The 22,102-nt window shown below is 45.1% G+C and overlaps 1 protein-coding gene across 7 annotated transcripts in view; it reads right to left on the bottom strand.

The window, feature by feature from the left end:
- The window catches only part of LOC142579575 (uncharacterized), a 113,107-nt gene that overhangs the window by 24,739 nt on the left and 66,266 nt on the right, over positions 1-22,102 (bottom strand). For 5 of the 7 annotated variants that reach the window (XM_075689934.1, XM_075689938.1, XM_075689932.1 and 2 more), the window contains 4 exons: positions 19,883-20,062; positions 19,105-19,233; positions 18,508-18,640; positions 4,268-4,417 (listed from right to left, as the gene is read on the bottom strand). In XM_075689934.1, the coding sequence (XP_075546049.1) occupies positions 4,268-4,417; positions 18,508-18,640; positions 19,105-19,233; positions 19,883-20,062 (592 nt within the window). Of the gene's footprint in view, positions 1-4,267; positions 4,418-18,506; positions 18,641-19,104; positions 19,234-19,882; positions 20,063-22,102 lie in introns of all 7 variants that reach the window. The other 2 variants (XM_075689935.1, XM_075689937.1) reach the window with 1 other exon arrangement.

The following is a 22,102-nucleotide window of genomic DNA, read 5'->3' as shown; positions in this document are numbered from 1 at the left end:
TATTTCCACATCTCGCCATCACTTGTGCTTCAGCGTCTTTTGCACAGGCGCAATTCACCCAGTCCTTGCATCTATATTTGTACAAATGTCAGACAGCATAATGGTGGCTCAATACGACACCTACAGCTGCTTCACTAAAACAAGGTTCAACTCCAATGCAAACCAACTCATTAGACGAGCACCAAGGTGTGACTGACAAGGACACAGGAGATGAAGTCCGTGCCTTTTTATGCAAACCCGTGCAACCTTCAGGTGGAACAAATAGCTAAAATGTTTGCTTGCCATGCATAACAAGGCACCATACTCGATGCGCCTTTTATAAAGAGCAAGTGTACATTCATCCCACGGTAATTAATCTTAGAAAGTGAGGGCACAGTGCAAGATACGCGGACAGAGACAAGAATTGTCCTGACCAAGACAACTAAGATACCCAACACTTCATGACCACGAGCAGTAATGAAAATAATCATGTTTAAAATGTGTTGCATATACATCAGGAGACTGAGTATAATTGTGCCGCAAATTTATACCGAGTTTCCTTAGCCATGTGAATTGATGTGAAATGACTGCACTGCATTCACACATCAAAAACATGCACAAGCAAAAAAAGTCATGCTCATGCCGCACTTTCATTCTTGCACTTGATTCACTGGTCTCACTATTACGTGAAATGCAACAGGACTATTTTTGTATAAATCAGTTTAGATTTATAAAGTACAGTGTTTTCTCGCATAATAGATGTACTCGCGTAATGGATGCAGTCCCCACTTTTCCAATAATGAAGTGTGTTCTTTTTTCTTTTTCTCGCATAAGAATCGCACCCTGAACTTGCTGCCGTGAAGTAGGAGACACATGGTACCATTTGACATCTGATATGGCGTTCGGCGAGCGCGATTGCATCCGACACCTTGTTGGACGGCAAATCATACCTTGTCCCCTACTTTTATTTTGATAGTAACTACGTGGACATTTTCGCCGTCGTCGTTGTCACCGAGCGTCGCTTGGTGTAGGTGTGAGTAAAAGTGCGCGAGGGAAGCCGACGATCCTGGCTCAATCTCGCGCGCCGTCTTCCGCCGTGCAAAAGGGGGGAGGGGGGCATTGTACTCTGGCAGCAACTGCGTATTGCCCAACCGTGCCCGAGGGCCGCTGAGGATCGCGGCTCAATCTCCAGCGTACAACAGTGGAAGGCGGCAAGAAAACATGCCGTCTTCCGTCGTGTGCATGGCACTGGAGGGAGCGAAGGGAGTGAAAGGGTGTTTGACGTTTTACTCCGGCAGCCAGCAACTGCCCATTGAGCGACCGCAGCGCACCCTATCTTCAAAGCGATCTGCTTCGGGGGCTGAGTTAATGGCGGCTCATACCTTTGTGCGTGCTGCGTTCTTGCCGTTGAGCTTGCATTGAAGCGAATGTTAGTAAGTTTATACGGCAAATATAACTACTATCCTTACTTTGTGTAGCTGTCTACACATTTGCTATCACAATAGATGGTTCGCATCTCAGGCAAAACTGACTTTTTTAAAGGTGGCCGCGGAAAAAAACATTGTTTAAAATTTTACCCCGCATAATAGACGCACCCCCAACTTTACGCATATATTTCGGGAAAAGTGCGTTCGTTACGCGAGTAAATACGGTATTCTGGAAAACTATATTTTCACTAAATTTATGGCCATAGGTTGATTATTAAAACAGAAAATGAAGATCAAAATACAATATTTAAAATGTTGTGCTGGAACCCCAGTGTTGGTACATCATTGTGAAATCAAAAATTTCGAAGTAATGTCATCGTCACTCGGTAAAAGTACTTGAAACTTGATGACAAAGAATCAAGATATTGAAGAGGACAACATTGTTTCTTTCAGCTTTTCTTATTTCTTGCATGTGTTTCTTTTTTGCATTTCTTGGCACTTGTGCGGATGCCACGTTAAAAAGTAAACAGAACCTTTGCTTCAACTCAACATGCACGCATAGAAACCACAGCACGCTGCAGCAGATCTAATCATCAGAATACCCAGGTGAGTCAGCTGAGTTAAGGCTCACTGCATGACAAATGTTCTGCAAGCTACCTATTCTTGTTTGACTGCCTCTACCTTCCAGCGTTGGACTTTCAAATCACTCTGCTCCATCCAATACTGCTTCAATCCCTCCTACGCTTGCCTCGCCCTGATATACGAGCAGAGTGAACAGACGAAGCCATGCAAACAAGTCTATAGCTCTCTTGGATAGAGCCCATATAGAAGACTGATAATCGGAATAGTTGGTAATGATTCATTATTATAAGAACAACTGTGCAATGCAAACAAGGCCAAGAAAGCAAACTGTCGTGTTTGCTTTCTTGTACTTTTGCTTTGCATTGCCATTCTTATAATAAGCCCGAATAAACAGCACTGCTTTTCAAATACACAGTAGAACCATGCTCATACGGTTTGGAAAAATATGCAAGAAAAAGCAGACTACTCTGGAAAACTCTGAATGCGGTTTGAGTCAGCAGCTTCTTCGGGCAGAGCATTTCAGTGGGAGATTTGATGTGCCCATTCATCAAGAATCGCTGTGACATGAGACAGCACGCTTTCGAACTAGTGGAGCTCGAGCAGTCTGGGATGTGCTTTGCAATTTTAAGACAGCGATGGAAAACCGAAACGAAATAGTTGATGGGCAACACTGGAATAGGACGCCACAATGCCGGCAGTACAAAACATGGCGGTCACTTTGCGCTGCCTGGTTGGCGGTGATAGCTCTTAATGGTGATATGCGACAACCTGCAAGCACCACTGTGCTTGTGAGATTTTCTGGTACCGGTACTCGAAACAAAGTGCATGGCGTCATTTTCGTGCGACACGGGCCGGCAAGCACAGATGGAGAAGCTGCCGTTGCAGGTGCCTACCATTCTCAATCGCAAGTGCATTGCACCTTTTCTAGTTCACATGGAATCGAGCGCCAGAAAACATATCATACGATGGCAGTTTGGCGATATACTGAACATTAATGCCAAAAGACTGTTTTCTGGTAACGTATTGGCCGGTAAAAGACAAGTGCAACTGTATTGGGTTGTTTTATACATTCTCGACGCAAACGCTATAGCCAGGAAATCATACGAAGCAGGATGCTGTCAATGAAGTTCTACTGTACTGAATGTTGGTGCTGAAAAGTCATGCTTTCCAGGAACATATTAGCCAGTAATAAAGAAGCGTAACTGCATTGGATCTCATTTTGCGTTCTTGATGCGAACACTGGCGCAGAGAAATCATACAAAATGAGATCATATCAAGAAGGTTCTAGTGTACTTGTACTCTTATACAAAAAGAATATTTCATCGAATGAACAAATTTTAAAATTCAGCTTACCTGAATTGAAAATATGTTTAATGCGTCCACGGAAACCTAAAACCTGGCTGCCATCATTGATTACCGTATTTCAGTTTTTCACGACTGACTACAATGCTACTACGGTGGACACTACATTGCGCTAAGCAATGGTGACAAAGGCCTTAGGGTTGTCTTTCACAGACAGGAGCTGCAAGTCTAAGTGAATGCCCTACCAGTGCAAGCCACCTTGAAATTTAACTGTACAAAGATGAGCAATGAAGGCGACCACATTAACTACATCGAAGGAGTATCATCTTGAACAAAAAAACAAATGTGAAGGGCCCCAAAGCACCACAACACAAGGAAAATGGAGAATTTAAGAGGGGACAAGACAAAAATTAATTAAAAAGAAACCTTTTATGAGTATATAAGTAAGCAGAAGTTTGTATAAGTGTAAGTGAAAAGGGAGCAGCTGTGATCCTTTGTTTTGGTTGTTCTCACATCACGCATCACGCATCACGATAATCTGTTTTCTGGGAACGTATTCGCCAGTAAAAGAGAAGTGTAACTGTATTAGGTCGTTTTATACATTCTCAATGCAAACGTTGTAGCCGGGAAATCACATCACAACAATACACGATTTCGCCCTTTTCACCAGACGCGGCTAAGCCATCTAAAGAAATTATAAAAAGGGCTTGCCGCTTTGTGGTGCTGTGCAGTGGCTTGTTTCAAGTGCATTACATTCATTCAAACCAAAAGATGGTACTACTAGGACATTTATAGGTTGTAGTCGCATGAGATTAATGGACCAAGCTACCGTATTTACCTGATTCAGACCGTGTCGGCAAGAGATGACATGTCCTTTTGTAACGAGTTATCATTGCAAAAGCTCATTCAAATGATATGTATTATTTTTATGCATTATTTTATAAGCTAAGCAAGCGGCAACAGAACCACATACTCACCTGCAACCATCTTGCTTCGCTCCATGACCTCCTTGGCGATGGTGTGGCTGAGGGCCAGTAGGTGCGCCCGGCGCCTCTTTTCCTCACCCACCTTGGACCGCAGTGCTTCCACAGAGCCCCGGGCACCAAGGTCCTCGTACCTGCCCGGGCAGCGGCGACAAGCACCACAGAGCAACGGCCATGTACTCACACAGTCATACGCACACTATTGGGCTGCTGTTGGTATCCCAACATCCTGGGTCTCCGCTTTAAATGAACACTAAAATGATACACTAAGTAAGTTTACACTAACAAAGTCTTCTTTCAAAGCTAAGTGGAACCCCGATTATACAACTTTCTTGGGACTGCGCAAGAACTTTTCATAATTTGGGTGTTGTATAATCTGACCAACAAAAATTACATAGCTTCGCACGACAAAATTGTGAGGAGCTTCAATTTAAGCTAGTATAGGCTAATGCTCTGCAGAACTCGGAAACCAAAATTGCAGAAAAACTTAATGCGAAAAGAATACTGCAGTGCAGGTGCTAATCACACTTTATTGGAGGGACTTAGCACATCATGCATCGAGATCTGCACCCGGCAGCATGCCAAAACAATTTTTTTCTCACGTACACTGTTTAAAAAAAGACATGTCAGTTTATTCTAGATTTTCCTTGAGCCACACAGCAAGAGCTTAGAGTGCAGCAACATTCACAAAGAGGTCACCTACAGCATCGCTGCACAGACAAATCTCTGAATGTTGGTGGTATACTATGTAGCACATCTGCAAACATAGGCAAAAATACGGCAGCTTCTATGTCGTCGTCATCGCCGTCTGAGGTGACAGCCAGCATTGTCGGCATGACCCAATGCCTCCTCACACATCTCCCATCTCATACAATGGCTCATGCAAAATCGTGAGAATCATGAGTGAGAAGTTTCGCGTGCTTGTGTGTAGACAGAAAGCTCCAAACTGCGTGCATGAACACATGTATATGTTATAATCTGCATGTCTTCCAGTGGCTTATTAGTTCGATCTTCGCATTTCACGCTTTCCATACGTGTTCGGGCAGTAGTCTTGGGTGATCATTATCGGAAGTACACTTAAAAGGGCCCTGAACAGCTTTTTGTTGAAGTAAAGAAACGTACTTGAAGCTAAATTAAACTACTTGAGAAATGCATTAAAATTCTTCTATGTGTTTAGCAGAAGCAGAGTTATTGACAGTCGAATGTGCCCTATGTGGTGTTTCCGCTCTTCTTCAATGATTCACACTCTGAAGATTATGGCAGAGCGTGGTGTGCTCACAACACTCCGGCTACTGAATGTCACCGAGGTGGACAGTTCAAATTTGATTTTGGTTGTTCATATAGAAGTCACTATTTACGATTTTGACTCCTACGACATGCCAAACGCAGTTGTCCTCAGCAAGCTGAAGTGCGTTCAACCAGTAGACTTGTCACAGCATCCCACAGCGGCCACAGTATTTACACTAAATAGCAGACCACAGCGACATGCAACTGCAGCATTTGCTTTGTGCACGACAGGGCTAGAGTGCGCACTCACGCTCATATGCTCCAATCTGGCTGTGCTATGAGGTGTGGACCGACTTTGTCGACTTGACCGGTGGATAGTAGCCACGTCCAACTTGCGCATTTTGAAGCGCTCTCATTACAAAACAAAGTCTGCCAAGACACCTAACCAGGAGCGGCCAGAAGTCAGCGTGCGCTGGGAAGCTTGCATGTGCTCTGACCTTGAGGTTCACGTGGTTTGAGGCTAGATGAGTGCATAAAACTAGTCGAAATTAGTGAGATCCACTGGCTATGACGCTGATAAGCAAGGTGGCCAAATTTTCATGCAGGCAGCCGCAGCCGAGCATGAGCAGACCTGAGTTGGCTTCTTCCGGAAGCACGTAATTGTTATTGAAATTCGAAAGCTGTGTTTTGTTTACTTCAACCTGTTCATTAAACTGCGCCAATAAATATACATGGTAACAGTAGGAAGTGCACTGATCCAAACACTCTTCCTGATTGATGTCAGCTAATGGTCAATAGCAGGTGCATATCGGAATCCGCTATATTATGAAATAAAGTACCCAGAAAAGAGTGAGGGGCAGGCTTCTGTTGAAAAGAGTGTTTGAAAGAAAGGTGACTGCACTCCACTTTTGAGCTCCACACACCGCGCACGACTGCGAAATGTGGCTGAGGATGTTCACAGCAGTGTATGCAATACGCGGACCGTTTATTTTCACCAAGCCTGACGGATGGCTCAGGGCCCTTTTATACGTCAATATACTAACACAGTCGGTAAAATCTCTACTTTGATTTGTTATTTTGAAGTTCTGTTATATTGAAATTTGATAATTTATGCAAATAAGTACGGTCACCAATGGATATTTCTTAGATGGAAGGGGCCGCTAAGTTTTCTGAGTTATCGGGTAGTTAAGAAAAGTTAGCTTAAATGAGAAAAATAATTATTTTGGTTGAATTTGAGAGTTGGTGGTGAAAGATACGGTTTCACACTACGTTGGCTATATCTTTAAACCGCCATTACGAAGCAAAGCCAGCCATGCTTTCGCGTCCATTCTGCCTCCGCGGCTGATAGTGCGGTCCGCAGTGGGGCGACATTATCATGAAAAGCGTAAACAGTGGGAAGCAAATGCTTCGTCTACCTCTTGCTTCAACACGTCTTCTAAACTCGAGATTGCGCAACCTCCAGCACTAAACGCATGGGAAGAAAGTGCACAATGTGTGATGAAAGTGCTGCGTATGTGCTCAGCCACGCTGACAGCCATGTGCCTCCACAGCCGCACTAAATAAAAGAGATGCGCGCCAACCTGCCCCCTGTTCCATTCTCCCTTGCTATCGCGCATGCTCGATCACATGACTGCACGCTCACTCCCCTCCCAGCCTTTCCCCTTTGCTCGTGCGGGAAGACGGTGCTCATCAAGCTACCATTCTTCTTGGCTCACCTTCACACACTTTCACTCGCATCTAAGGCATACAGCATGTGAGGCACAATAGGACCTTATCGCACTTGGGCTTTATACGGAATATGACACTGCTCTGCTTCGGTGGTCACTTTTCGTCGCAGGACGATTTTCGTCGCTGCTAGCCCGCCAAGGCATCAAATGAAAATAACAGACTTTTGTCACACGAAGTGAATAAATACGGTACGTTTTCTGCCCTTGCATCGCACGCTCTCGTAGTTCCGCTTCTGACAGGTAAGTGGGCGATCTCGCGCTATTTCGGTTAAGCAGCACCACCATTTAGTAACTTTTCGGAGCTCCAGCCAACTACGGTTTGACGAGGTTTCACTGTACATGATTTGTAACCTATCTGGATGTCACCCCCATGCACAGAATAAAACATAGTACATGGTATGGCAGTGTGGAGCGAATTCATTGTGACAGTAAAAAGAGTGCAGCTCAGCACACCACCTTGTGGAACAACAGCCTCTTGCATAAAAGGACAAGACAGAATGTTACCAACTCTGACATGGAACGTGCGATGGGAGAGGTAACTCTGAATCACATTCAGTAAGTTGCCTCGAACTCCTATTCCAAAAAAATCACGAAGGATTTCAAAGCGCCAAGTTGTGTCGTACGCCCTTTCCATATCTAAAAATACTGACAAAAAAACTGTTTGCGGACAAAAGCTTCATGAATTTGTGCCTCAAACCTATCAAATGGTCAGTAATTGATCGACTCTCGCAAAAACTGCACTGGTTTGGGCCAACCAGTTCGTTAAATTGTAGGAAAAGTAGTAGGCAACGGTTTATCATTTTGTCGAAGACTTTGCAGAGGCAGCTTGTTAGTGCTATAGGCCGGTAACTTGAAACAGACGATGGATCCTTGCCCTGTTACAGAATAGGAATTATAATGGCCTCTTTCCAGGCAGGCGGGATCTCGTCAGAAGTCCACACAGCGTTGTAGAAGGAAAGGAAAGCTTTTTGTGTTTCAGAAGGTAGATGCTTCAACATTTCACATACAATTGAACCTTGATATATCGAACAGTGCGGTGATTTCCAAATAGTTTGATATAGCCAGAATTCGATATATAAGATCCTGTAAAAAATGTGTAAAAACTGCAATCAATCAATGAACCAAGGGCATGATATCGTTGTTCGGAGTGCGCGTTCGGTTGCACCGCGTACAACTGGCTTAGGCCGCGCCGACTTCGTCGGCTGGGAGCGCGTAGTTGATTGCGCCGCATGCAGTTAGTGTAGGCTGCGCCCACTGCGTCAGCCACGCAAAGTCGGCGCGGTCTAGGCCAATCGCGCACTCCGAGCAACAATCCCCGATCGTGCCCTAATCATGGTGCAGTAAATACTCAAAGCGTCCCACAAAAACAAAGTATTTATTCATTTGGCTGAAAGTACTGCAATAGTGTAGCCTGCTTCTTAATAGAGTGTTTTAGTTGAGCATCTTTATGGTACGCTCCGCTCCGAGCTGCCCCGCTAATCCACAGCGGAGCGGTGGGCGATTTTCACGTTTAGCATAGCGTAGCGGACGGATGGATGGATGGATGTTATGAGCGTCCCCTTTGGAACGGGGCGGTGGGTTGCGCCACCAGGCTCTTGCTATTATACTGCCTAATGTCCTACCTAGGTTAAACAATAAAAAAAAAAAATACGCTATGAACTACCATGCCCAAATTTTCTGATCCCCTATTGCGACCTGTGCTTTTGTACGTCTCCGTCTTTTGTCGTTTTCCTACTTTTCTTCCACCAATACTCCAATCGCCTCTTACTAATGCCTATTGCAGACATTTCGTAGTTGCAGCGCCCCCTGGCGAAATTCAGGGTAATGAAAGGAAATAAATACACCTATTGATCACTCTTATACAGTAAAACATATATATGTATATATATAACTTCTTTCTCCATGAAGTATCTAGACATGCGCTTGTAATACATTACCGGTCCATTTTATCCAATGGAAAATAAAGTGCCGTCTTGGGGAACGCCACGTGATAGCCAGCATGCTTGCTTTCTGCATCTAATCCAATCCTTTCTGACGCCAACGCTAGCCAAAGCGCTGCACGGCACGCTCCGCTCAGGCAGCTTCTAAGCGAACCGTGTTCCTCGCTCGGCTAGCCCGCTTACGACTAAGCGGACGGCGCATGCGCACTCGCGCTTCCGCTCCGCTTAGCTGCTTAGCGGAACGTAAACAAGCTCAACTAAAACACTCTAATGGCAGCTGCATGCTTAAACACGAAGTCCTCAAAATAGTCTAAAAGATCCACAACCGATAGGCCAGTGCCCTCTATTGTGCCGCAGTAGTGGAGTAGAAGGGCCAAAGCAGCTGCAGCCTCAGTTGAAGTTGGGAGCGGGGCAACATCAGCGCTTGCGGGATCAACCTTGGCAACATCTTCGTTGAGCCGCTACTTCTACTGCGATCTCCACGTCTGTCAATCGAAGCATTTTGAAACACTGTCAATAACAAAGTATTAAGTGGCATCTGCGAAGGCATCTATGAGTGAGCCTAGTGAGCGCGCACTGTCGCACATCTTTGCAGATGCAAACCACGAGTTCTCACGAGGCGTGGCAGGCGCAGAGCGCGGCACCGAGGAGGAATCAGTGTGGCAAATGCAATGCGTCGTTAATGTTGTCGAACTAGGCAAGCCGCTGCGTGTGTATGCCACTACGTTCAAACAGCGCCCCCGGTTCAATCGATGTGTGCAGCTTTAGTGAGCAGCAGTCGGGAACGCCCATTGCGCCATTTTCGAGGGTGTTGCAGGAAAGCTCACCGCCTGTCCACAGAGCGCGTGTGGTCTGGCATGGCGGAGTTCGATATATCTATTTTACGTCCGACTCTGTTCGAAATAAAAAAATAAAAATGCATGCAGTCTTCCAGGTGATATAGAAACCGTTCGATATAAGCAATAATTCTATATATCCGTGTTCGATATATCGAGGTTTGACTGTGTTATATGGTCAGCTCCTGGGGCAGATTTATTGCAGCTGTTTAGTGATGCCTGTAGCTCAGCTAAACAGAATGGCTCATTATATGCCTCATATTTTCTGCATTTTCTTTTCAGCTTCTGTCTTTCTATTCTGGCTTTGTATAGTTTAAATGTTTCTGGATAGTGCGCTGAGCTGGACAGATGTTCAAAACGTGCGCCCAGGAAGTTTGCTTGGTCTTCCAAGCTATCGCCCTGGCCGTTTACCAAAGGGAATGAATATGTTTGTCGCCCTCTTACCTTATTAACCGTGTTCCAGACTTTGGCCTCATCTGTGTACGAGTTGATACCCAATAAAAACTTCTGACAACTCTCTCTCCTGGCCTGTCGGCACGTTTTCCTGCTTTTGGATTTTTATCTTCTTAAAGTGAACGAGTAAGAGTTCGAAATTTCACTCAATTGGCTGTATCAACCTCCCACCAAGGAGCCTGTGGAGAAGATTCATTGTTTTTGCATGCTCTCAGCAGTATGGGGAAGTGGTCGCTCCCATAATGATTTATGGTAGCTTCCCATTCAAGTTCAGATAATATAGATGAGGAAACTATGCTAAGATCAATAGAAGAAAAAGTTCTGTTTGCAAGACAGTAATATGTAGGTTCCTTCTTATTCAGGAGACATACACCAGAGGAGAAAAGAAACTGTTCAACAAGACGACCTTGCGCATCTGTACGAGAGTCGCCCTAAAGCCCCTGCATCCACGCGCCACCGCCGCTTTCTTAAGTAGCGACAACCTTTGTTGTGCGCCGCCTTTTCTCCTAACACCAAATTCGGTTCCGTTATTTCCGGTTCCGGCATTTCCGGTTTAAAAATTTTCGGTTCCGGCGTTTCCGCTTCCTGGAGTTGCGCTGCGGGAATTTCCACTTTGACTGCTGTTAGACGATGGTGAAACGCTCGCGCGTGGCAGTGAGCACGTGGCAGTGAGCTGTGGCAGTCACCATAAAAAGAATGCAAAGGGGACAAGCTGTTGTATTCCACTGAAGCAGTAGTTCGCGGTCACTGTTTTCCAAATGCACGAAAAACAGCAGTGGTGTCCAAGTGCCCAGGCACTACATTCCACTTTACGTTGTCGCTCGTGCCACAACCGGTCACAGGTTGACGCGAAGCAGCGAACACGAGCAGATCACTGGTTACAATAGGCGGCGGTTCTTGGATGGAATCGCATTCACAGTTTCAACCGCAGCTGGTGCAATTAAAGCCTCTCCAGCGATGCGATAGTAAACAACGCTAAAAAACAAAATGTCACTTCCACTCGGAACAGGAAGCTGCAGCTGCATAAGTTCCGCTAGCCGCCGGAAGCTAAGGGGGTGAGTAGGAGAGGAGCGTGGAGGAGGAGGGCAAGCTGGTGGTACTTAACCTGGTCGGTGGAAACGTGTATGGAGGGGCTTTAAGTCGACCCACAGGCTGTTGTGCGCATTGAAATTGCCAAGAACGAGATAAGGTTGTGGCAATTCATCTATAAAGGACTGAAATTCATGTTTGTGTAAATGGTAATTGGCAATTCATCTATAAAGGACTGAAATTCATGTTTGTGTAAGTGGTAATGTGGGGGTATGTAAAGCGAGCAAATAGTGATGAGTTTGTTCAGGAGAACCACTCGAACTACCAGTGCTTCAAGGGGCATTTGTAGCTGTAAACGTTGACACACTATGCTTTTATGAGTAACAATGGCAACACCTCCTGATGATATGACAGCAACATCGCGATCTTAACGAAATGTAACATACTGTCAGAGTAAGTTTGTGTTTCGATTTTAAGTGTGTTTCCTGTACACACAACACTTTTGGATTGAGTTCACGAATAAGTTCTTGCACATCATCGAGGTTTCTAAGACCTCTGAAGTTCCATTGTATAGTATGTGTATCAACACTGAAAGTAAATTGGTGCTGTGTGTACAAAAACGGAAGTGCTGCCTTAGATTACAGAGCCTTTTCAAGGCCCTGTAACGCAAGGTTTGCCCTTTCTGAAGCAGTCAAGGGAGCCTCACCGCTCCTTAGGCACTTGGTGCACTGTCAGGATAGGTGTAGTGTCCATTGCCTCTTGCGAGGCGCCAGACACGCACTCTTGCGAGTGAGAAGTTCCGTGAGAGAGTCTCGCCTCGGAGGACAAGACCCCTGTACCCACCAGCCCGGAGGTCGATGGGGCCAGTAGGTCCGAGCTGCACTGGCTGTTGCCAGCGCCAGCAGGGGCTGGCGAGAGTAGTGCAGCCTTGATTGCGCCCACCATGGGGGCTGGTGGCAGCCCTGCGGGATTGCTATGCGCAGTGCAGGTTGCCGCTGAGAACTTTTGTGGTGCTGGCAACCCTAGGGTAGCCGGGCTTGTTTGCTGGTTGCGTGGAGTAGGCTTAACTACTTCCACCTCGGGGGCAGGAGCCACAAGTGGCAGCTCACTGTGCCCGAACTGAGCACTTCGCAGAGGCTGCTGCAACGCTGCCCCCTGATGCACCGCATCAGCACAAGGTGTGCTGTGGAAAGGTGAGCACCTCTTATGGGCTTCCTTTAAAGAAATATTTTCCTTGACCTTTAGGGTGATTATGTCTTCTTTTTTTCCAGTTCTGACAGGAATATGAGTAAGCTGTGTGGTCACCACTGCAGTTCACACAGTGACGTGTGCCACTGCAGTTGTCAGAGCGGTGGTCCTGGACTTTACACATTGCACAGGTTATTTGACCACGACAGCTCTGCGAACCATGGCCGAATCTTTGGCATTGGAAGTACTGTCTAGGGTTCGGGATATAGGTCGCACAGTTAACATAATGTGTTTCAATGGCTTCCGGCAGAACGTTAGATCCAAATGTTAGGATAAGATGTTTGGTGGGGATTTCTTTGTTGTCCCGTCTAATGATGATACATTTTACATTGGTGACATTTTGACCTTTCCACCCTTCCAGGAGTTCAGCTTCCGACAATTTTAAGAGATCTGCTTCTGACATAACTCCACGTGAGCTACTCATTGATCGGTGTGGTGTGACAGAAACTGGTATGTTGCCAAACGTCGAAAGACTGCCAAGCTTCTCGTACTGATGTTTCTGAGGGATCTCAAGAAGAAGGTCTCCGCTAGCCATTTTAATCACTTTATAACCTGACCCTAAAGCATTAGTCAACAATTTTGCAACTATGAATGGAGAAATGAATCTGGCCTGTATTTCAGAGTTCTCACTGTGTACAGCGTGGTATTTTGGATAGGCCTCTTTTGGTTGGTTGAAACATGCGTTCAGTTCATCGGTATTGTATTTACTCGCATAATGATTGCACTTATTTGTCAAAAAAAATTTATGCAAATTCAGGGGTGCGATCATTAAGCGGGTTAAATTTCCCGCAAAAACAAAAATATTTCTTTCGTCCCACGTTTGCTGCGGGATGACAACCGGTCAACAAGCAGGCGGCTGCCGCTGAACAGTGCGGGACACCGAAACAAAAATGGCGGCCGGCGGAGCAAGCTGAACACGTCGAACATGATTTTTTTTCTTCTCGTGAGTACATTCGCGCATTGAAACAGTTTTTTCCGTATCAGTAATGAATAATATCGTAAATATCGGCAAGCTTGCAACAATAACGCAGCCATGCCCACATTGAGGGGACATAAACAGACGTGGGCATGCTTAGCTGCCAGTGACATAGAAACACATGGCGAGCAAGCTGCGGAAACTGCAGCATTTGTCTTCGCTACTATCCTGATATGGCACGTTTCCGCTAAGGGTTCGCGATATCTTAGCTGCGTTCCAAGCGTCAGCATATGAATATGGTACACTGATAACGTATCGGTGTAAAGTGGCCACTATCGTTGTCGCTCGCGATTTGTTGCATGCCCACGAGTGCAGACAAGAAGAATTGAAAGGCGCCTTTTTTTTGTTGTTGTTGTGGACCAAAACCATTATGAAGCCTACAAATAATAAAGCCAAGGTAAGTTTGGTTGTAGCTTTTTTTTTTCTTTTTCATGGAAGTGTGGAAAGTGATGAAAGGAATGAAATGGAGAATCTGCTTAAGAATGTTTGATGCCTGCAGACCACTTGGTATGTCTTCAAGAGTCGTTCGCGTGGCATTTGACAAATGGTAAGCGCAATCATCATTAGCTAGACTTGGCACACGACATATCGCTGCGACAAGTTCGGGGTGCAATCATTACATGGGAAAGAGAAAAAAACTAATTTTGACGTCAAAATTCAGGGGCGCGATCATTATGCGAGTAAATACGGTATGTCCCCTCTTTTGAGGATGACAATCAAGTATGTGGGGAAATGCTGGTGTTCCCATAGTAGTTCAGTTTCCTTTCGGCAGCACTGGCAGCCACCCACCCAACTAGGGGATGTTGAAGCGCTTAATGCGCAAGGCTGCAGGGGCCAATCGTGCAATGCCACTACAACCTAAAATATTATACCCAAAGGAGGATACATACACAAAGTTAACCCAACCCGCCTGGGAAAATTAGGAAGTGACTGAAGAGAAGAGACGATAGGAGAGTAAAAGAATGATGATGGAAAAAAAAGAAGACTGAAGAGGGTGACAGGAAAAGGCGACTTCGATTTCCTCCAGGTGGGTCACTCTGGATGTGCCGTCTATGTGAAGCAGAAGCCAGAGAGGTGTGCTGCATACTTGCCAACCTGGGGACCTCGAAATTCAGGAAGTTCAGCGAGAGTGGGACGAAAAAAAAAAAAAAAAATTCCCTCGGGCCTTAGCCACCTCAGAAACAGCTCTAAATGGCTGCCAGTACAGTCATTAGATGTCTCGATTCTCGTGCTGGGATAGAACAAGGGGCTCATGCGCACGTGTATAGTTCAGGAAAGTACTACGTCCCATGAATCACCACTTTTTCATTCTTAATATCCTCCCTCGCATAACAAGGATGCAAAACACAGAAGCTGACTTAAGAAAGCCGGCCAATATGAAACGCATGTCTTGATGCGAAGCTCACTGTTAGGCCTGTGCTTACAGCACACAAATGGCTTGGATTTAAATCTGACTTCGGCTAGCTGCCCGCGCATAGAGAGAATTACGATCATGGCTGCGCTGCATGACATTTTCGTTCTTTCTTTCTTTCTTTTTATCTTTTTCCCATTGTTCCTGCGTTATGGTTGGACACATTTTCGGGAGATTTCTGCCTGTGTAAATAAAATATGGAGGATTGGTCATAATTCGGAAGTCTCCCACATAAATGAGGAGAGTTGGCAGGTATGTGTACTGCCTCCACCGGGGGCCTTAACGCGCCAAACACCTGGCATCGGCTCAACCCCCAAGATTCCCCTTTCCCCAGACACGGCTAAGCCGTGCACGATTACACACAGGAGGGTCCAGCCCTCGTGTGCTTGGGTACATGGTGTCGCAATACACCAAACTCCTGCTGATGCAGACGCCCCTCCGGGGAGTCAAGGAGAGAAAGGATAGCCTATGAGGTCCCTCTCCCTCACTTCACCTGTACCTTCTTTGCGACTGTTTCTTCATGCCCATACTCAATGTTTACTACGGGAGTGATGCTTATCAATGGCTTTCAAGAGTATAACACATACAGTGCACACAGCTTGTATAAACCAAAAGAAGTGGACATGTTGAAATAATCCAATGCGCGGGAACATTTCCCATTTCACGTCAAGTGGCTATCTGTCAGGTGACTGTCACGTCATATCTCGTATTTGTCATGTCAAGTGGTTATCAAGATGGCAGCTGAGTGATTTAACCGACAGTGCAACCCAGAATTCTCAGAAAGTTTTGTACATAGATAGTTTTGTAGCAGCAGAGAAGATTTATCTTCTCTGCTGCTACCTATGCACAAAACTTTCTGAGAAAACTTTTAGCAGTGCGGAGCAGCACTTCACATGCATACATGACGGACGCATTTTCGCTATCAGAGTCGGGCTCTTCGTTGCCTAGTACACCCAGTATTTCGTCATCATTGAGGCGACCGGCAACGGCAACGTCACTAACGATGTGGATGTATTTGTCCAGCGGGACATCCGGAGGCAAAAGTCTGTCGAAGCAACTGTCATCTTCCTCGGCGTTTTGGTTAACATCAGCATCTCCGGCTTCCAAAGAATCACCGTCACGGACAAAGCCGCTGTGTCGGAAGCAGTTCGCAATTACTGCGGGCGGCGTGTTGCTCCGCACATGCACCACTATGTGCACAGCACTGAGCAGAGTTACATCATATTTTTTCTTTGCCTCCATACAGAGCAATACGCGCTCAAGCACTTGTCTTCTGTATCGGCCTTTCACATACTGGATAATTCCCTGATCCAGAGGCTGCAGGGAAGCCGTTGTGTTAGGCGGCAAAAAAAGCAGCTGTATGTTTGTCGGCCCCGACACATTATTGTGCACACCACAGTTATCTAGAACAATTGGCGCTTTGTGCCATTTTGCACAAAAGAGGGCGGTCCAGTTCGTGCAGCCAGGCCTGAAATATCGCTGAGGCCATCCACACCTTTCGATTTGAGCGATAGTTTACGGGAAGTTTCTTTATGCTTTTGAAACACCTCAGCTTTTCTGCTTTGCCGATTATCAATAGCGGTAGCCGCTCCGTGCCAGTCATGTTGGCAGCCAGCAAAACTGTTATTCTGTCCTTGCTTCGTTTATTGCCAACGCAAGGGTCCCCCTTAAATGGGATGGTTTTATCCGGCAAGACTTTGTAGAAGAGGGCCGTCTCATCTGCGTTAAATATGTCACAGGCATCATAATCGACTAGGCGTGCGAGTAATCCCGCCCTCCAATCTTCGACAACGCCTTCATTCACAGCCTCTTTCTCGGCGCACACGCTTCGGAAGACCAGGCCGTGCCTTTTCTTGAATTGGTCGATCCAGCTTTCCGATGCCTTGAAGTCTTCGATGCTGAGCTTCAGAGCTTACTTTTCGGCCTGTGCACAGATAAGGGGGCCACTCAAAGGCAGCTCTACGTCGCGCAAATCGGCAATCCATCTTAACAGTGCTTCTTCAAGTTTCGGGTGCGCTGCCATACGCAGTCTCTTCCTGTTGTCAGCAAACTTGTCGCTGTCGTACGCCTGAAGAATCTCCGCTTCATTTTTCACGTACATGCTGAGCAGGCTTCTCTTCATGTTGAATTTATTCATTGCGACCTGCCGAGGCATCCCTGCCTTCACAGCTTTCAATATTTTTACTTTCGTTGCCAAATCCTTCGCCTCATACTTCGCCCGCTTCGGTGGGGCACGAGAGCACATGGTGGTGCGGCTAGGCGCGGCAACGAATCAACAGGTAGACGCATGTCAAGAAAAAATGAAGTATAAAAGGAAAAAAGAAAAGTGCAAACAAAATTTAACACACACACACACAAAAGTTCCGCCGTCCTCGCACACGCACCGGATGCAAACCGATAAACACGATAAAAATGACAATGAAAAAAAAACTGCACCCACCACCACACAATTGCACAAGCAAAAGACAATGTCGGAAATGGCGGACAATACAAAGAAAAATACATGTACGTATAGATTAGGGTTGCTAGCATAGACTGATAACTACCGTGCCGATAACCATTGTAATGCAGAGGTAGTGCCAAGCGCCAAAAGCGACTGCAAAGCCAGAAGTACGTTATTGCCGCCGTGTTTTTTGACAGGTAGGTTTGTCTATTATGTAGCAATAAAATAAACATGGAGGCATTGACATATTTCCGGCCTTTCGGCACTCCCAGCACATGCAAGCATGGCCTTTGAGATTGGCGCAAGCTAATCAGAGACGCCACCACTGGAGGCACGATTTTAGCACCCCCTAGTGCCACCTGATCCTATATGCCTCACGTGCCTCTGAGCTCCGCGAACTGTCCGAATTAACTGAAGTGCGAGCAAATATGCCTGAATTAACGGGAGTTTCGTGCCATAGGCTTATGTACATGTTTGGCAGGACCAGATGGCGCATCCAAATTAACCGAATTTTTTATTAACAGGGGCCGAATTAACGAGATTTTACTGTACCTTCAATTTCACATGACTAGCACAAAACTCATCTGTACCTACAAGCGACAGCATTCGAGGCCAAGTGTTCTATCTTATCACAGCGCAAAAGCACAGCAGCCTGCCTACTCGTCCGGTGCTGGTCACGTGAAAGAGCAGATTGAGTGTATGGGACTAGTGGTAGTGCCGCAGAGCTGTTCGAATTATTGGTTTCCAATTTATCGGTTGGCGACTGTATCGATTAATTCACGAAAGTGGAAGTTGGTGACAGGTGACGCACAAGGGCCACTTGTCACCTGTGCCAAACACACACACCGCAAAAGCTCCTGTTCAAAATTACATAACGAGAGAGAAGCTGCAACATGCCGAGTGTTAGCCCTGAGGATGGGCATTAAATAAAGGTGGTAAATACCCAACAGTTTCCGTAAGCATCTTGCGAATGTTGGCCGCTTTGAGGCTTCTTCGAAGCTGCTCCACCGCGGACACATTCTCAGACTCCACCTCAATGTACCGCTCGGGAATGAGGATCTTCTGAGGCAGGCCAATCTACAAGCAAAGAAACAGAACAATGGTGTGAAAATGCAAACATGAATCAAGACAAAGAGATAAAGCACACCTATTGACAGACTTCTTGGACACAGGAGTCACAAAAATGCACAAATAACTGGGTAGACTGAACTCAGAAGGAAAATAAAAGAAAGAAGCCAATTTTATTGACTGCAGAAACTAGAGATGTTGATTCGAAATAGCCCTCAATACACATTTTTTTTAGAGTTTAACTTCAACGCTAATGTTTTATTGCCGCAGTCACTGGGCAATGTGCATTAGAATCGCAGCAGAATCTGCGTAAAATGCGGACACTAGCTTGCGCCAGTTGCAGTATATTACAGTAAGATAGCCGCGCGGAAAAAGGAATGCATTTTTGTGAACAACCGCCACATATGATTCGACTGTGTGTGACGTGACAATAATAAGGCCTGCACCAGACAGGAAGCCTACGCTGTGCCCACCTGCATATCGATGGTCTGTTCGTCGAAGACTTCAGACTTCTTTATAGTAGAGCGCACAATGTCTGGCGTGTTGACTGTCCTCAGACATCGCTCCATGTCCATGTCATCCCGTGACCGCAGGCCAGCGGGCTGCATCAGCAATGTGCACAAACTGGGTCAAACGGAGACTAAAAAGAAACACTAAAACACTTTACACTGGTGACGTATTCTTTCAAAACTCTAACTGGAGATATGCTGATTACTAGAGAAGAAAATTAATGTCAAGCTTTTCTTCTTCAAATTTCGCATTAATACTACAGTGCCTTTATTTTAGCGTGATGTAAAAATTTCAAGGTGTGTTCTTTATTTTTTCGTATTTGAGGCCCAGTGTACTGCAGAATAAGTTATTCAAACTTCTTAGGTTTAGGCTCATTTAGAACAGGAAATTTTCTTCCATTACCGATACACAATTAATTACACAGAAAGAAATGCTGTGAAAATCCACGACTTCCCAGCAACCTGGCGCTGAAAATTCAACGGGGTATCACCACCAGTTATTTTGCTTATCTTCTTTCTTACCAAGCCTCCTCTGATGATAAAAAACAACATTTTCAGTATTCTAGAAAAGCAAAGTAAGAATGTACATACACCACGCACATGTGTGCATAGTGGCAATTGAAAAATATGTGCGTGCTCCCAACAAGTAAATAAAGGATTATGGCCCAGACATTGACAACGCACTCGCCAAAGAAAAAAAAAATGGAACACTGAGAGCACAGCAAGAGGTGAAGGTGTTAACCATTTTAGGTGGTGAATGCTGCTCCAGGAAAGGATGGCTCCCAGAGATGGTGTAGTGGCGACGCTTGTTGCGGCGAGACTCGGTCTTCAGTGGCGTGCGCTGGCCACTAGACGTGCTCTCTGCCGACGACGACGAACTTGTGCTTCTGCCTTCAGAGCTTGAGCTGTCCTGAGCTGGCTTCTGTGTACAAAGTTATTAAAGGGTTGTAATAATGAAAGAATGCAAGAGCTCTCATACGCAGTCTCACTAACCTTAAAATTTGAAGTACTATAGTTGGAGCCAAAGAGACAAAAATTTCGTGAAACATACCAGAGGTTGTTTTTAGTGTTGTCAAGGTGTCGAGTGCTTATTTTTAAAGAAAAGCAGTCTGTTCAGTAGGGTTCTGTGAGCATATGTTTTGCCCTATGGTCATTAGAGATGGAATTGCTTAATAAGCTTATTTATGAAATATTCCCATAATGGCTGCCAAAATTTCACTTGCCATTATAAGTTGATTCTATAGGGGGTGGTGCTACTGCAGGTATGCATGAAAAATTAAAAATCGGGCTCTAAAAATTCAGTCAGCGACTGTTTCTGTACCCTTTTCAATTGAGTTTTGACCTAAATTGGGTGCAAATGAAAAATCATAAAATTATTGATGTCAATACAACAACTGTAAATAAGCTCTAAAGATCAGGCATTTTATATTAAAATTGTTAAAGTTGGCAGGTATGCATATGGCATTTAAATGAAAAAAAAAAGAAAGCAAAACTTGTCATCAAAGGAATGCCAATTCCTGATACAACTTCATGATATTCAGTAGTCCTGCACAGCGTCTGCCAGTCATTCTAGCCAGAGTTGTCAGTGCCTGAACACAATGATAAAGTATGGGCCAGCCTACACCAAGTACTGCTGCTAGTCACTATATGGGTTGTAATGCTGTTTCTCACTAGGACTGTTCACATCTATATGCCATGTGTAACATTTTTTTTTTTTTCAAATGAAATACTGAATTTCTCTCTTTCCCATGCATAAAATGTGAAAGAAGAACACAGTGGAGAAACTTAGAACTTGATAAACTAAGCCTTTCCAAGCCCAGTTGCAAGTCATTCTGATAAATATTAGGCGATCAGCGAGCAATGATAATTTTACTTGCATGATGTGACACGCGCAGACCGAACAAGAAACAAAACAGGTAAAACATTTGAAGTACTATAAACAAAGCGTCAAATATGCCCTGTATGGCTTATTTTTACAACTGAAGTATGCAAGCTCAGTAAAATTCTTTTATGCCAGGTGACATCACTGCTGATTTATTCTTGTGCACAAGAGTGCTGCAGCCCAGCCAGATGTTTACGCTGAAAAGAGAGGCCAATAAGCATGCCGCCTTCACTGCTGGTGTAGTAGTGTGCGCAAAGCTTCTGGAACCCCTCACACTTTGGAAACAAAGCTAAAAAATTTTGACGTCACAGTGGCACCAAACGTGGCTGAAATTATCAATAAAATCTAAGGTCCTCCGACATGTCTATGCTTTCATCCTGCACAGAGCCAACCATAGGAATGGTAGGAGCTTTTGGGCAATGTCCGCGTAAATGCTGACAACAACACATAGTGCATAGCATATATTCAGAAGTTTCCTTTGGCCACCACATTTTAGGGACCAAGTGGCAAGCTCACCTTTGCTAGTGGGTGAGCCGATGAGAAAGAGGCAGAAGAGGAGTCGAGCATTGCACAATGCTTAAAGCGGCACATAAACACTTAAACACAGTACACAGTCTAAACGAGTTGGCCCAGAAAGATGGCAGAGAGCTCACTTCCTGCTTAAAAAAAAAAAAAAAAAGAGTGAAATAAATGACTTCTCCTAAGTTGTTTCCTTCCTCCACTTATTACTTTGCAATAATAAGCTGGAATGTACGATTGCTGCAAGAACAAATGGCAAATATGACATACAAGAATGAGGATGCTTTTCTAGTAAAAGAGATCTCGCAGAGAATTAAGCTTCAGAGTGAGGCAAGTAAGAGAAAATGTTTCAACATCAAACTGCCATAAACAGATAAAAAATTGAAGTTCCTGATACTGCTCTAATGACCTTCTTTTGCTACTGAGGTACCGAACTTGTTCCACAAAAGAAAGTTGCTTCAGTACAACGTAATCACTTTATTCTTCAGAATAAGTAACGTGCAGGTGCCTTTTGCATTCAGAGATCGATTTACTACAGAGACACAGTCGCACTTGATTTGA

The sequence above is a fragment of the Dermacentor variabilis genome, chromosome 4, assembly GCF_050947875.1.
Source record: "Dermacentor variabilis isolate Ectoservices chromosome 4, ASM5094787v1, whole genome shotgun sequence".
Lineage (NCBI taxonomy): Eukaryota > Metazoa > Arthropoda > Arachnida > Ixodida > Ixodidae > Dermacentor > Dermacentor variabilis.
Note: the sequence above shows the minus strand (reverse complement) of the source record. Positions and strands in the feature narration are given on the sequence as shown.